Source organism: Barbatula barbatula (genome assembly GCF_947034865.1).
Source record: "Barbatula barbatula genome assembly, chromosome: 11".
Taxonomy (NCBI): domain Eukaryota; kingdom Metazoa; phylum Chordata; class Actinopteri; order Cypriniformes; family Nemacheilidae; genus Barbatula; species Barbatula barbatula.
This window is the reverse complement of record NC_136774.1, coordinates 24,267,997-24,281,717: the sequence shown is the minus strand read 5'-3', so window position 1 is coordinate 24,281,717 and position 13,721 is coordinate 24,267,997. Positions and strand designations below refer to the sequence as shown.

The 13,721-nt window shown below is 43.6% G+C and overlaps 1 protein-coding gene across 2 annotated transcripts; it reads right to left on the bottom strand.

Moving 5' to 3' along the window:
- Nucleotides 1-6,420: 6,420 nt before the first annotated feature.
- Nucleotides 6,421-13,051, bottom strand: tmed7 (transmembrane p24 trafficking protein 7). Of its 2 annotated transcripts, none has more exons than XM_079468274.1 (4): nt 12,983-13,051; nt 12,530-12,712; nt 7,846-8,091; nt 6,421-7,499 (listed from the first exon to the last, which is right to left on the bottom strand). In XM_079468274.1, the coding sequence occupies exons 2-4, from the start codon at nt 12,692-12,694 to the stop codon at nt 7,263-7,265; spliced, it is 648 nt and encodes a 215-aa protein (XP_079324400.1). In that variant the 5' UTR covers nt 12,695-12,712; nt 12,983-13,051; the 3' UTR covers nt 6,421-7,262. The 2 variants fall into 2 exon arrangements, with proteins under 2 accessions (XP_079324400.1, XP_079324401.1); XM_079468275.1 differs by having other exon boundaries at nt 12,806-12,991.
- Between the last annotated feature and the right edge of the window lie 670 nt (nt 13,052-13,721).

Genomic DNA, 13,721 nt, shown 5'->3' with positions numbered 1-13,721 from the left:
ATGAGTTAATGCAGTTATTGAAGTTACAGTGCAGTATATGAGTTAATGCAGTTATTGAAGTTACAGTGCAGTAGATGAGTTAATGCAGTTTAGGGTTACAGAGCAATAGATGAGTTAATGCAGTTATTGAAGTTACAGTGCAGCAGATGAGTTAATGCAGTTATTGAAGTTACAGTGCAGTAGATGAGTTAATGCAGTTAATAGAGTTACAGTGCAGTAGATGAGTTAATGCAGTTATTGAAGTTACAGTGCAGTAGATGAGTTAATGCAGTTATTGAAGTTACAGTGCAGTAGATGAGTTAATGCAGTTATTGAAGTTACAGTGCAGTATATAAGTTAATGCAGTTATTGAAGTTACAGTGCAGTAGATGAGTTAATGCAGTTATTGAAGTTACAGTGCAGTAGATGAGTTAATGCAGTTATTGAAGTTACAGTGCAGTAGATGAGTTAATGCAGTTATTGAAGTTACAGTGCAATAGATGAGTTAATGCAGTTATTGAAGTTACAGAGCAGTAGATGAGTTAATGCAGTTATTGAAGTTACAGTGCAGTAGATGAGTTAATGCAGTTATTGAAGTTACAGTGCAGTATATGAGTTAATGCAGTTATTGAAGTTACAGTGCAATAGATGAGTTAATGCAGTTATTGAAGTTACAGTGCAATAGATGAGTTAATGCAGTTATTGAAGTTACAGTGCAGCAGATGAGTTAATGCAGTTATTGAAGTTACAGTGCAGTAGATGAGTTAATGCAGTTAATAGAGTTACAGTGCAGTAGATGAGTTAATGCAGTTATTGAAGTTACAGTGCAGTATATGAGTTAATGCAGTTATTGAAGTTACAATGCAGTAGATGAGTTAATGCAGTTATTGAAGTTACAGTGCAGTATATGAGTTAATGCAGTTATTGAAGTTACAGTGCAGTAGATGAGTTAATGCAGTTTAGGGTTACAGAGCAATAGATGAGTTAATGCAGTTATTGAAGTTACAGTGCAGCAGATGAGTTAATGCAGTTATTGAAGTTACAGTGCAGTAGATGAGTTAATGCAGTTAATAGAGTTACAGTGCAGTAGATGAGTTAATGCAGTTATTGAAGTTACAGTGCAGTAGATGAGTTAATGCAGTTATTGAAGTTACAGTGCAGTAGATGAGTTAATGCAGTTATTGAAGTTACAGTGCAGTATATAAGTTAATGCAGTTATTGAAGTTACAGTGCAGTAGATGAGTTAATGCAGTTATTGAAGTTACAGTGCAGTAGATGAGTTAATGCAGTTATTGAAGTTACAGTGCAGTAGATGAGTTAATGCAGTTATTGAAGTTACAGTGCAATAGATGAGTTAATGCAGTTATTGAAGTTACAGAGCAGTAGATGAGTTAATGCAGTTATTGAAGTTACAGTGCAGTAGATGAGTTAATGCAGTTATTGAAGTTACAGTGCAGTATATGAGTTAATGCAGTTATTGAAGTTACAGTGCAATAGATGAGTTAATGCAGTTATTGAAGTTACAGAGCAGTAGATGAGTTAATGCAGTTATTGAAGTTACAGTGCAGTAGATGAGTTAATGCAGTTATTGAAGTTACAGTGCAATAGATGAGTTAATGCAGTTATTGAAGTTACAGTGCAGCAGATGAGTTAATGCAGTTATTGAAGTTACAGTGCAGCAGATGAGTTAATGCAGTTATTGAAGTTACAGTGCAGCAGATGAGTTAATGCAGTTATTGAAGTTACAGTGCAGTATATGAGTTAATGCAGTTATTGAAGTTACAGTGCAGTAGATGAGTTAATGCAGTTATTGAAGTTACAGTGCAATAGATGAGTTAATGCAGTTATTGAAGTTACAGAGCAGTAGATGAGTTAATGCAGTTATTGAAGTTACAGTGCAGTAGATGAGTTAATGCAGTTATTGAAGTTACAGTGCAGTAGATGAGTTAATGCAGTTATTGAAGTTACAGAGCAGTAGATGAGTTAATGCAGTTATTGAAGTTACAGTGCAGTAGATGAGTTAATGCAGTTATTGAAGTTACAGTGCAGTAGATGAGTTAATGCAGTTATTGAAGTTACAGTGCAGTAGATGAGTTAATGCAGTTATTGAAGTTACAGAGCAGTAGATGAGTTAATGCAGTTATTGAAGTTACAGTGCAGTAGATGAGTTAATGCAGTTATTGAAGTTACAGTGCAGTAGATGAGTTAATGCAGTTATTGAAGTTACAGTGCAGTAGATGAGTTAATGCAGTTATTGAAGTTACAGTGCAGTAGATGAGTTAATGCAGTTATTGAAGTTACAGAGCAGTAGATGAGTTAATGCAGTTATTGAAGTTACAGTGCAGTATATGAGTTAATGCAGTTATTGAAGTTACAGTGCAGTAGATGAGTTAATGCAGTTATTGAAGTTACAGTGCAGTAGATGAGTTAATGCAGTTATTGAAGTTACAGTGCAGTAGATGAGTTAATGCAGTTATTGAAGTTACAGTGCAGTAGATGAGTTAATGCAGTTATTGAAGTTACAGTGCAGTAGATGAGTTAATGCAGTTATTGAAGTTACAGTGCAGTAGATGAGTTAATGCAGTTATTGAAGTTACAGTGCAGTAGATGAGTTAATGCAGTTATTGAAGTTACAGAGCAGTAGATGAGTTAATGCAGTTATTGAAGTTACAGAGCAGTAGATGAGTTAATGCAGTTATTGAAGTTACAGTGCAATAGATGAGTTAATGCAGTTATTGAAGTTACAGTGCAGTAGATGAGTTAATGCAGTTATTGAAGTTACAGTGCAGTAGATGAGTTAATGCAGTTATTGAAGTTACAGTGCAGTAGATGAGTTAATGCAGTTATTGAAGTTACAGAGCAGTAGATGAGTTAAATCAGTTATTGAAGTTACAGTGCAGTAGATGAGTTAATGCAGTTATTGAAGTTACAGAGCAGTAGATGAGTTAATGCAGTTTAGGGTTACAGAGCAGTAGATGAGTTAATGCAGTTATTGAAGTTACAGAGCAGTAGATGAGTTAAATCAGTTATTGAAGTTACAGTGCAGTAGATGAGTTAATGCAGTTATTGAAGTTACAGAGCAGTAGATGAGTTAATGCGGTTATTGAAGTTACAGTGCAGTAGATGAGTTAATGCGGTTATTGAAGTTACAGAGCAGTAGATGAGTTAATGCAGTTATTGAAGTTACAGTGCAATAGATGAGTTAATGCAGTTATTGAAGTTACAGTGCAGTAGATGAGTTAATGCAGTTATTGAAGTTACAGTGCAGTAGATGAGTTAATGCAGTTATTGAAGTTACAGTGCAGTAGATGAGTTAATGCAGTTATTGAAGTTACAGTGCAGTAGATGAGTTAATGCAGTTATTGAAGTTACAGTGCAGTAGATGAGTTAATGCAGTTATTGAAGTTACAGAGCAGTAGATGAGTTAATGCAGTTTAGGGTTACAGTGCAGTAGATGAGTTAATGCAGTTATTGAAGTTACAGTGCAGTAGATGAGTTAATGCAGTTATTGAAGTTACAGTGCAATAGATGAGTTAATGCAGTTATTGAAGTTACAGTGCAGTAGATGAGTTAATGCAGTTATTGAAGTTACAGTGCAGTAGATGAGTTAATGCAGTTATTGAAGTTACAGAGCAGTAGATGAGTTAATGCAGTTATTGAAGTTACAGTGCAGTAGATGAGTTAATGCAGTTAATAGAGTTACAGTGCAGTAGATGAGTTAATGCAGTTATTGAAGTTACAGTGCAGTATATGAGTTAATGCAGTTATTGAAGTTACAGTGCAGTAGATGAGTTAATGCAGTTATTGAAGTTACAGTGCAGTAGATGAGTTAATGCAGTTATTGAAGTTACAGTGCAGTAGATGAGTTAATGCAGTTATTGAAGTTACAGTGCAGTAGATGAGTTAATGCAGTTATTGAAGTTACAGTGCAGTAGATGAGTTAATGCAGTTATTGAAGTTACAGTGCAGTAGATGAGTTAATGCAGTTATTGAAGTTACAGTGCAGTAGATGAGTTAATGCAGTTATTGAAGTTACAGTGCAGTAGATGAGTTAATGCAGTTAATAGAGTTACAGTGCAGTAGATGAGTTAATGCAGTTATTGAAGTTACAGTGCAGTATATGAGTTAATGCAGTTATTGAAGTTACAGTGCAGTAGATGAGTTAATGCAGTTATTGAAGTTACAGTGCAGTATATGAGTTAATGCAGTTATTGAAGTTACAGTGCAGTAGATGAGTTAATGCAGTTATTGAAGTTACAGTGCAGTATATGAGTTAATGCAGTTATTGAAGTTACAGAGCAGTAGATGAGTTAATGCAGTTATTGAAGTTACAGTGCAGTAGATGAGTTAATGCAGTTATTGAAGTTACAGTGCAGTAGATGAGTTAATGCAGTTATTGAAGTTACAGTGCAGTAGATGAGTTAATGCAGTTATTGAAGTTACAGAGCAGTAGATGAGTTAAAGCAGTTATTGAAGTTACAGTGCAATAGATGAGTTAATGCAGTTATTGAAGTTACAGTGCAGTAGATGAGTTAATGCAGTTATTGAAGTTACAGTGCAGTAGATGAGTTAATGCAGTTATTGAAGTTACAGAGCAGTAGATGAGTTAAAGCAGTTATTGAAGTTACAGTGCAATAGATGAGTTAATGCAGTTATTGAAGTTACAGTGCAGTAGATGAGTTAATGCAGTTATTGAAGTTACAGTGCAGTAGATGAGTTAATGCAGTTATTGAAGTTACAGTGCAGTAGATGAGTTAATGCAGTTATTGAAGTTACAGTGCAATAGATGAGTTAATGCAGTTATTGAAGTTACAGTGCAATAGATGAGTGGATGCAGTTAATATAGTAGATTTCGACGTGACACCAGAAGTTTGAACAGATATTTGCAGAAAACTTGATCCTTTTTCATGGTTTAAACCGGATGTCCTTTCAACATCTAGGATTGATTATTCTCTTTATTCTGACATTATGTGACAAAATGTGATATTTCTTCAAGAAAGACTAAAAACGTAATATGCTTCAGTCCACCTTAGATGAATTGTATATTAAAAATGCAAATGTGAGATTTGAGGGTGAGAACTGCATAGTTTATTCATTTTGAAAAAAGGAGAAAGAAATTCTATGAATAGTTTAATGGTGAATGAAGTAGAGTATTCAAATCAAGCTTCAATTGCTAATAAGGTATTTTCTGTGTATTCCTCGTTTTTTATCCTAGTTGTAATGTTTTCTTTGATATTATAAAATATATTTAAGGAAAATTGTGAAGCAGATTTAACTAATCAAGAACTTAATGCGGCTATTAAACATGTGAAAGTGGTAAATCACCCGGCCCTGATAGGCTTCTATAACAGTTCATGGGACGATCTAAAATATCTTCTGTTTGATGCCTTACGAAACTATTTACATGATAATGAACTACCAATCATGAAGCAAGGGCTTATCATTGAACCAGGTAAAGATACGAGGTTGGTTAGTTAACCTATATGCCCCATTACACTCCTCCTCAATACAGATTGTTAATGACTCGCTAAGGCATTGGCTTGGAATAACACAAATCATTAGTGATTCACCATCAGGTTTTCTAAAAGATACTGTATAACAATATCAGATTAGCTTTGAGCATGTTCATTTTAAAAAAGGATGATGGGTTCATTGTATTTCTGGATTTAGACATTTCACATGCTAGAACATTCTTTCATCTTGCAAACAAAGAGATATTAATAGTTCTCAAGGCACATGGCCAAGATTGAATGTAAAAGGGTTAGTAGACAAGGATGTAGTAGCTCACCTTTGGTATTTATTATGGTGGCTGAAATGATTCCCATTCAAATGATTAATTTAATAAAATAACACTAAAAACAGAATTCCTAAAATATGCTACCTTATGATTGAAGATTAAAACACTACTTAAAACACACCTCTGAATACTTGACAGACATAGGAAAAAAAGTACACTAACAGTCATTTAGCAGACACTTTTATCCAATGTGACTTTCAAATAATTCAGGGAGCAATAAGCGATATGTAATAAAAGAGCAATAATACAATAGGTGCGGGTTTTAAGGTAAGAAATCTAGAATTGTTTTAAAAACTCATAATCAAGCACCATTATATCTCTCTGAAGCAATCTCGTCACAGATCTCCTCTCTGTTTCTAGATCAAGGTTCTTGAAGGTTGTAGAGGTGATCGAGCCTTCACTGTTGCTGGTCCTAGTTTATGAAACGTATTACCAACGTCTGTTAGAGCTGCGCCCTGCCCACCAGTTTTTAAATGCCTGCTTAAAAAACACCTACAGTCTGTTGATTTGAACTAGCTCAGGTAATCTATATCTGTGATTATGTATTTTGTTGTATTGTGTTTCTAATGGTGTTTTTTTATGTACAGCATTTTGGCTCAACTGAGTGTTGTGTGAAAGTGCTTTATAAAGAAAGAAACAGCGTTCAAATGTCACAAACAGGCAATTTGGTTTAATCATTTGTGAATATAATGTCATATATGTTATTAAAAGACATATTCATATATAATTGGCCAAAAACATTGTCAAAATGATTTGCTGCATCCGGGTTACGGTGTTATTAGTTTTGAGCGGTTGTTATCTGGGAATAACAAACCTATAATCAGAATCAAGCATTCCAACCTGCCGTGTAATACAAAGTTACATCAACTTATTTGACAAAACATAAGAGAAACATATGCTTGTTTCATTGTCATTCTTGCATCTGAATGTTTGAAATAATTCTCTCTACATTATTGAAATGTGCCGATTTTCAGGCTATTTAAAGTGATATGAAGAGGCTGCAAGTTTTCTTCCAGAGATTTATTACCCCAAACAAACAAGGTAAAGAAATAAATGCAGCACTATTAAAAGGAAATGAAAATATAGCTAACACACCAATTGCACTAATGTCATGAAAAGAACAATATGGCGAGGAGAAACATCAGCTGAAGAAAGAATGGCTATTTTTAAATAAACCACATGAAGTTCTATTGCAGTCAGAACAGACAGTGGATCCAGTTAGAATGAACTAAAGTCTAAAGATGATGATCATACAAGCTACAGCGGTGCCTCGAGCAGATCTACAATGTCTATACATGTCTTACACTTCCATTTCACATGTAAAAATCCAACACACACCCACAAAATAAATTACATTTAGTCTCATTTTCACAATTGAAAAGATATTTGGTGGAAATGGAACATACAGCTCACAAACAGGTAACAAAGTCAGGATGTTGTTGTGACCCTGCGTGTGACGTAGATCAGCAATGAGCCCCTGTGAGCTTTACGATCCGACACGAGTTGTTGTGGTTTTCTTGTCTGAAAAGAAACTTCTGAGAAGAACGACTTGACTGATACTGACCACTAACAGAATGAAAGCCTCGCCGATAGACCAGAACGCCACTCTGGTGTTGAGATCCTCCGCTCGGCTGCGCCCCTGTGCCTCTCTGAGGCGGAAGTGGGTCTGATAGTCAATCACGGATTTTAAAGCCTCGTGAATAGACACGCACGCAGACTCCATCTGAAAGACAGTGATAGTGTTCTCATCAGCTTGGTTGACACGACCATAAGATAAATAGCACAGGAAAATGACATTTTGATGAGGAAATTCTTCTGAATTGTAGTATGTTTCATCATTATTATTATTTAGCTTTTGCGTTTGAATGTCATGGTTGTGCACATATATGCAGTTCAACGTCCTTTTCAGATCTGTCACAGAATGACTGGAGTCAACATCTACACATCACATTTGTGTTCTCTACACATTTATGTTGAATCTGGAAACCCAGCGACAAGACACATGTTCTGGGGAAACTAAATGCATCTATGCGCAGTCAGAGCAGGTCAATAGTTTGCTTGTGAATCACCTGTGTTAAAGCTGTGACTCTGTTCTCGTTGGGGAACAGAGGCGGATCGTCACCCACTTGAAAGTCAAAGTACACCGTCTTGTGGGTGAAGGTGGAGAACTCGTTGCTGAAGCAGAACTTAAATGTGCCATTTCTCGCCGCTGTGAACGTGAAGCTGTCGTACTGTTTCTTCATCTCTTTATAGAGGACGGTGCCATCAGGGTCCTCGAGACGACAGTCAACATCATAGTGTCCTCCGGTCACCACCTGCACAGAAAACACACACAGTGACATGAGACCCTTCACTGAACTCTGATATGATCTCCTTTAGAATCAGAATGAGCTTTATTGCCAAGTGTGCTTGGACACACAAGGAATTTGTCTTCGTGAAAGCAGCTTCCAGTGTGCATACAGGTTAAAAAATTACAAATAAATACATGAGAGACAAAACACTTTTGACAAAAAGGGCTATAGACAGTATATTGTATGCGTCGCAGATGACACATGTTTTTATTGGGCAGTAAAAGAACATTTGTCATGAGGTAGATGCCCTTAGGGAAGAAACCTTTGCTATGTCTGCATGTGCAAAGCGTGAGGGGTGCGAGGGGTCCAGAGAGAAAGCGCGAGGGGTCCAGAGAGAAAGCGCGAGGGGTCCAGAGAGAAAGCGCGAGGGGTCCAGAGAGAAAGCGTGAGGGGTCCAGAGAGAAAGCGTGAGGGGTCCAGAGAGAAAGCGTGAGGGGTCCAGAGAGAAAGCGTGAGGGGCGTGAGGGGTCCAGAGAGAAAGCGTGAGGGGTCCAGAGAGAAAGCGTGAGCGGTCCAGAGAGAAAGCGTGAGGGGTCCAGAGAGAAAGCGTGAGGGGTGTGAGGGGTGCAGAGAGAAAGCGTGAGGGGCGTGAGGGGTCCAGAGAGAAAGCGTGAGGGGTGTGAGGGGTGCAGAGAGAAAGCGTGAGGGGTGGGAGGGGTCCAGAGAGAAAGCGTGAGGGGTGTGAGGGGTCCAGAGAGAAAGCGTGAGGGGTGTGAGGGGTGCAGAGAGAAAGCGTGAGGGGTGTGAGGGGTGCAGAGAGAAAGCGTGAGGGGTGTGAGGGGTCCAGAGAGAAAGCGTGAGGGGTGTGAGGGGTCCAGAGAGAAAGCGTGAGGGGTGTGAGGGGTGCAGAGAGAAAGCGTGAGGGGTGTGAGGGGTCCAGAGAGAAAGCGTGAGGGGTCCAGAGAGAAAGCGTGAGGGGTCCAGAGAGAAAGCGTGAGGGGTGTGAGGGGTGCAGAGAGAAAGCGTGAGGGGTGTGAGGGGTCCAGAGAGAAAGCGTGAGGGGTGTGAGGGGTGCAGAGAGAAAGCGTGAGGGGTGTGAGGGGTGCAGAGAGAAAGCGTGAGGGGCGTGAGGGGTCCAGAGAGAAAGCGTGAGGGGTGTGAGGGGTCCAGAGAGAAAGCGTGAGGGGTGTGAGGGGTGCAGAGAGAAAGCATGAGGGGTGTGAGGGGTGCAGAGAGAAAGCGTGAGGGGCGTGAGGGGTCCAGAGAGAAAGCGTGAGGGGTGTGAGGGGTCCAGAGAGAAAGCGTGAGGGGTGTGAGGGGTCCAGAGAGAAAGCGTGAGGGGTGTGAGGGGTCCAGAGAGAAAGCGTGAGGGGCGTGAGGGGTCCAGAGAGAAAGCGTGAGGGGTGTGAGGGGTCCAGAGAGAAAGCGTGAGGGGTGTGAGGGGTGCAGAGAGAAAGCGTGAGGGGTGTGAGGGGTCCAGAGAGAAAGCGTGAGGGGTGTGAGGGGTGCAGAGAGAAAGCGTGAGGGGTGTGAGGGGTCCAGAGAGAAAGCGTGAGGGGTGTGAGGGGTCCAGAGAGAAAGCGTGAGGGGTGTGAGGGGTGCAGAGAGAAAGCGTGAGGGGTGTGAGGGGTCCAGAGAGAAAGCGTGAGGGGTCCAGAGAGAAAGCGTGAGGGGTCCAGAGAGAAAGCGTGAGGGGTGTGAGGGGTCCAGAGAGAAAGCGTGAGGGGTGTGAGGGGTGCAGAGAGAAAGCGTGAGGGGTGTGAGGGGTCCAGAGAGAAAGCGTGAGGGGTGTGAGGGGTCCAGAGAGAAAGCGTGAGGGGTGTGAGGGGTGCAGAGAGAAAGCGTGAGGGGCGTGAGGGGTCCAGAGAGAAAGCGTGAGGGGTGTGAGGGGTGCAGAGAGAAAGCGTGAGGGGTGTGAGGGGTCCAGAGAGAAAGCGTGAGGGGCGTGAGGGGTCCAGAGAGAAAGCGTGAGGGGCGTGAGGGGTCCAGAGAGAAAGCGTGAGGGGTCCAGAGAGAAAGCGTGAGGGGTGTGAGGGGTGCAGAGAGAAAGCGTGAGGGGTGTGAGGGGTGCAGAGAGAAAGCGTGAGGGGTGTGAGGGGTCCAGAGAGAAAGCGTGAGGGGTGTGAGGGGTCCAGAGAGAAAGCGTGAGGGGTGTGAGGGGTGCAGAGAGAAAGCGTGAGGGGTGTGAGGGGTCCAGAGAGAAAGCGTGAGGGGTCCAGAGAGAAAGCGTGAGGGGTCCAGAGAGAAAGCGTGAGGGGTGTGAGGGGTGCAGAGAGAAAGCGTGAGGGGTGTGAGGGGTGCAGAGAGAAAGCGTGAGGGGTGTGAGGGGTGCAGAGAGAAAGCGTGAGGGGCGTGAGGGGTCCAGAGAGAAAGCGTGAGGGGTGTGAGGGGTCCAGAGAGAAAGCGTGAGGGGTGTGAGGGGTGCAGAGAGAAAGCATGAGGGGTGTGAGGGGTGCAGAGAGAAAGCGTGAGGGGCGTGAGGGGTCCAGAGAGAAAGCGTGAGGGGTGTGAGGGGTCCAGAGAGAAAGCGTGAGGGGTGTGAGGGGTCCAGAGAGAAAGCGTGAGGGGTGTGAGGGGTCCAGAGAGAAAGCGTGAGGGGCGTGAGGGGTCCAGAGAGAAAGCGTGAGGGGTGTGAGGGGTCCAGAGAGAAAGCGTGAGGGGTGTGAGGGGTGCAGAGAGAAAGCGTGAGGGGTGTGAGGGGTCCAGAGAGAAAGCGTGAGGGGTGTGAGGGGTGCAGAGAGAAAGCGTGAGGGGTGTGAGGGGTCCAGAGAGAAAGCGTGAGGGGTGTGAGGGGTCCAGAGAGAAAGCGTGAGGGGTGTGAGGGGTGCAGAGAGAAAGCGTGAGGGGTGTGAGGGGTCCAGAGAGAAAGCGTGAGGGGTCCAGAGAGAAAGCGTGAGGGGTCCAGAGAGAAAGCGTGAGGGGTGTGAGGGGTCCAGAGAGAAAGCGTGAGGGGTGTGAGGGGTGCAGAGAGAAAGCGTGAGGGGTGTGAGGGGTCCAGAGAGAAAGCGTGAGGGGTGTGAGGGGTCCAGAGAGAAAGCGTGAGGGGTGTGAGGGGTGCAGAGAGAAAGCGTGAGGGGCGTGAGGGGTCCAGAGAGAAAGCGTGAGGGGTGTGAGGGGTGCAGAGAGAAAGCGTGAGGGGTGTGAGGGGTCCAGAGAGAAAGCGTGAGGGGCGTGAGGGGTCCAGAGAGAAAGCGTGAGGGGCGTGAGGGGTCCAGAGAGAAAGCGTGAGGGGTCCAGAGAGAAAGCGTGAGGGGTGTGAGGGGTGCAGAGAGAAAGCGTGAGGGGTGTGAGGGGTGCAGAGAGAAAGCGTGAGGGGTGTGAGGGGTCCAGAGAGAAAGCGTGAGGGGTGTGAGGGGTCCAGAGAGAAAGCGTGAGGGGTGTGAGGGGTGCAGAGAGAAAGCGTGAGGGGTGTGAGGGGTCCAGAGAGAAAGCGTGAGGGGTGTGAGGGGTGCAGAGAGAAAGCGTGAGGGGTGTGAGGGGTCCAGAGAGAAAGCGTGAGGGGTGTGAGGGGTCCAGAGAGAAAGCGTGAGGGGTGTGAGGGGTCCAGAGAGAAAGCGTGAGGGGTCCAGAGAGAAAGCGTGAGGGGTCCAGAGAGAAAGCGTGAGGGGTGTGAGGGGTGCAGAGAGAAAGCGTGAGGGGTGTGAGGGGTCCAGAGAGAAAGCGTGAGGGGTGTGAGGGGTCCAGAGAGAAAGCGTGAGGGGTGCAGAGAGAAAGCGTGAGGGGCGTGAGGGGTCCAGAGAGAAAGCGTGAGGGGTGTGAGGGGTGCAGAGAGAAAGCGTGAGGGGTGTGAGGGGTCCAGAGAGAAAGCGTGAGGGGTCCAGAGAGAAAGCGTGAGGGGTGTGAGGGGTCCAGAGAAAAAGCGTGAGGGGTGTGAGGGGTCCAGAGAGAAAGCGTGAGGGGTGTGAGGGGTGCAGAGAGAAAGCGTGAGGGGCGTGAGGGGTCCAGAGAGAAAGCGTGAGGGGTGTGAGGGGTGCAGAGAGAAAGCGTGAGGGGTGTGAGGGGTGCAGAGAGAAAGCGTGAGGGGTGTGAGGGGTGCAGAGAGAAAGCGTGAGGGGCGTGAGGGGTCCAGAGAGAAAGCGTGAGGGGTGTGAGGGGTGCAGAGAGAAAGCGTGAGGGGCGTGAGGGGTCCAGAGAGAAAGCGTGAGGGGTGTGAGGGGTGCAGAGAGAAAGCGTGAGGGGTGTGAGGGGTGCAGAGAGAAAGCGTGAGGGGTGTGAGGGGTGCAGAGAGAAAGCGTGAGGGGTGTGAGGGGTGCAGAGAGAAAGCGTGAGGGGTGCAGAGAGAAAGCGTGAGGGGCGTGAGGGGTCCAGAGAGAAAGCGTGAGGGGTGTGAGGGGTGCAGAGAGAAAGCGTGAGGGGTGTGAGGGGTGCAGAGAGAAAGCGTGAGGGGTGTGAGGGGTCCAGAGAGAAAGCATGAGGGGGATTTGACTCAATCTGAATGAGAACAGTTCTTTAGCTCGTTTACCTGGAACTCAAGGGTACATTTAGTGCCGATGATGATGTCTTCATAGAAACACTGCTTGGCGTTGTCTGGGAGCTCAAACGTGAGTTCAGAAGCGAGCGCGCATGCGAACAACAGCAGGAGAACCCAACCCGTCTTCATCTTCATCTTCATCATCATCATCATCATTATTATCCTCCTCCTCACCTGCAGGTCACACAGCAGTCGAACTCATTTATTCTGATTACACCAGGTTTCATCAATACAGTAATGTTACTACTCAAGCGCTAACTGTTAGACCTCCAGTTGTGCTACAGATATCCGCAAATCACGCGACGATTAATAATCGCAGCTAACTGCTGCGCGCGCCCACCGCGTCCGAACACAACCATACAAACAAATGTGACACAATCTGTAAACGAAACTATCAGGTTTAATGCAAAACACCGACGAATATTTCTCCTCAACGCAGCTTACCTCGACACCAGACCGGAAGCAGGAAGTCTTTAGATCGGTGACATTGCACGAACGTAATCGCGTCACAGAGAGCGAACGTAAGAATAGTGGTTAGCGTGTTAGGTTAAAATTGAATGATGTCATAAAATGACGTGTATGGGCAGTAACCGCAGGTAAAATGTCATTTTGTTGCTTGGATGCACTTAGAGTTTATTGTTATGTTTTATTAAAATAACGTTTTTACGAGTATCATAATGTGATCAAGTGTTTGATGTTGATCTGACCAGCAGGGGTCGCCGTTCAGCTGTATTACAGTTGATGATGATGTGGGGGTTTATGAGTAAATAATAACAATAAGAAACATGTCTCATACTGGAAAAGGTAATGAATAGAAGGCAATTATTTGTCTCGTTAATATTGTTATTATTATTAAGTACCATGTGTATAAAATAATACTATCAAGCCAATTATTTTCATTCATTCATTTATTTGATGCTCAGTGTTTATTGTCTGTGTATGTTGAAAGAAATATAAAAAAGATGATGATGATGTGGTTCATGATGTGTAGTTCAAATTCACTTGAAATTTACATTTACAATTTTTCATTTAGCAGACTTACAGAGAGCTCAGGGAGCAATACAGCGATAGGAGTGGTCTGGAAATGATTCATATGTCAAGTGGAGTTGTTTTTTACATTAAATATTTTCATATAGGGATAAGGGAGATATTTTGCTGTTCTTAATCTCACACGGGTTAATTC